At 35.4% G+C, this 1,902-nt stretch overlaps 1 protein-coding gene across 4 annotated transcripts in view; it reads left to right on the top strand.

Annotated features, from left to right (window-relative positions):
* Positions 1-1,324: 1,324 nt before the first annotated feature.
* The window catches only part of LOC122246343 (pyruvate kinase), a 16,052-nt gene continuing 15,474 nt past the window's right edge, over positions 1,325-1,902 (top strand). For all 4 annotated transcript variants that reach the window (XM_043004873.2, XM_043004870.2, XM_043004872.2 and 1 more), the window contains exon 1: positions 1,325-1,745. In XM_043004873.2, the coding sequence (XP_042860807.2) occupies positions 1,488-1,745 (258 nt within the window). In that variant the 5' untranslated portion in view covers positions 1,325-1,487. The remainder of the gene's footprint in view (positions 1,746-1,902) is intronic.

Here is a 1,902-nt window from a genome sequence, read left to right as displayed (position 1 = left end):
CTAGGCTGCAGTCCAGTGTAATATTGGTCTGAACACCATACCCACACATACATGCAGGCTTGGAAATATATGAACATAAACAAATACACACATTCTCTTACAAATACCCATGCCACACAAACATGTGTGCACAGACGACGACACACTATACACACAAACACATTTACGTGTGTATACATGTGTACACATATGAACCCAAACACACACACATGCACCCGCAGATATACACAGGCACACACCCAAATAGAGAGAGAGAAACATGCACTTAACAAGAGATGCGCCCACACCTACAGAGACACAGGCACACACAGGCACACACAATGTTTCCATTGCAGAGCTATAGACAAGATACCAGACATAAATATATGCTGGGATGTTTGGAAAAGACTTCCAAATGACTGACATTCCCTTGATGATTGAGGTGATTCAAAGATGTGTTGCTAATCTTTTCCTTAAGCTTTCAGGATTCAAGTCTTTGTTTACTTAGAAATTGTCCAAATAGTTTAAATGTCTTCTAGGCATGGCATTGCAACTAGCAGTGCTTTCACTATGTTTATGTTAATTGGGTCTTTAGAGTTATGCATTTTGCTTGTTGTTTTGAAACAAGATTTTTGAGACCTTAGAAATATTGTTTATATTTATGAGTCATGTTTTTTATAAAAAGAATGTTTTTTTTCTGTTTTATATAATCAAGAAAAAAGTATTTGATGTAGAACTGTTTACCAAAGTTTACGAGCATTTTTCAGACTGAAGACATATATTACGGTTTCTCATGTCCGTTTCTTTGTACCTATTCAATAATGTAGCTAGTATTATATCAGAATCCCTTTAAAAAATTTGGTCAGTATTCATGGAGCATTTTGTGGTGGCCGCCAGAAGGATTTATGAGGAATTTTATTGGGTGCCCTCAGAATTTATGTACCTATTATTGAGTCTATTGATGCTCACATTATACTGTAACAGAAAAAAAAGAAAATTGTATTTGCATAATATATTTTTAGTTCTATGTACATTACAAATCTATATTTTGATGAATTATGTTCAAGTTCTAGACATTTTTCCTTTATGGTGTTGAAATGATTATATATCATTTTGACACATTTTCTTGGTTAGAGATGCTATAATTAGACTTGGCACATGTTAACAAAGTTGCCAAAGCTTTAGATATCTTTGTTTTATATCAGTTGAATTATGGTTTTCATTTATTTACAGGAGATATGGTGAAGTGAATATATTTTACAAAGGAAAAGGAAGCCATATATTTGCCATATAGTTTTAGCCAGTTTGGAACAGGTCATTGTAGGAAGCTCATGCAGTGGCAAGGTGCCAGTAGGGAAGACCTAGGTGTACCTTAGAGTTGTTCTGTCATACTGTTGGGTGTATAGATGCTTTGCTAGCAGTGTAATAAGTGTTAAGATATCAGGCATAGCTTTAGCTATTTTTGTTAATAATTTAAAAAATGAGAATTGGACCAGTTGTTGAAAAAAATGATCAGTGGAGTGAGATTGAAGAATCTGGCTACACCACTGTGTCGCACTGGTTATACTTGGCAGAGAACTAAGTTTGGCCTTGAGAAGGTCATTGAAAGACCTCTGCTGCGTGTAGGTGACTTTAGTCGTGGCACTAGAGGACAGTGGAAGGTGTGCAGGGCTTTGGGTCTCTCAATTCCCGTACAGTTGGGTGCCTGTGAGGGTAGTTCATACTCTTTTTCATTTTATGACCAGTGGGCTGGAATTGTAGATAAGGTTAGTAATTGAAATTAAGTTTTAGTATTATTTAGTGCTACATAGTGATGAGTGATGTGAAACGGCAATCTCTTGTAACAAGAATGACAAGGAAAATCATGTTGTTCATTTTATTTTATTTTTAACATAAAGTACTAACTGAGAAGTGATTGAAAAG

The sequence above is a fragment of the Penaeus japonicus genome, unplaced genomic scaffold (genome assembly GCF_977035675.1).
Source record: "Penaeus japonicus unplaced genomic scaffold, GWHDUDI00000001_assembly GWHDUDI00000020, whole genome shotgun sequence".
Taxonomy (NCBI): domain Eukaryota; kingdom Metazoa; phylum Arthropoda; class Malacostraca; order Decapoda; family Penaeidae; genus Penaeus; species Penaeus japonicus.
The sequence above is the reverse complement of the archived record's forward strand: the minus strand, read 5'-3'. Positions and strand labels throughout refer to the sequence as shown.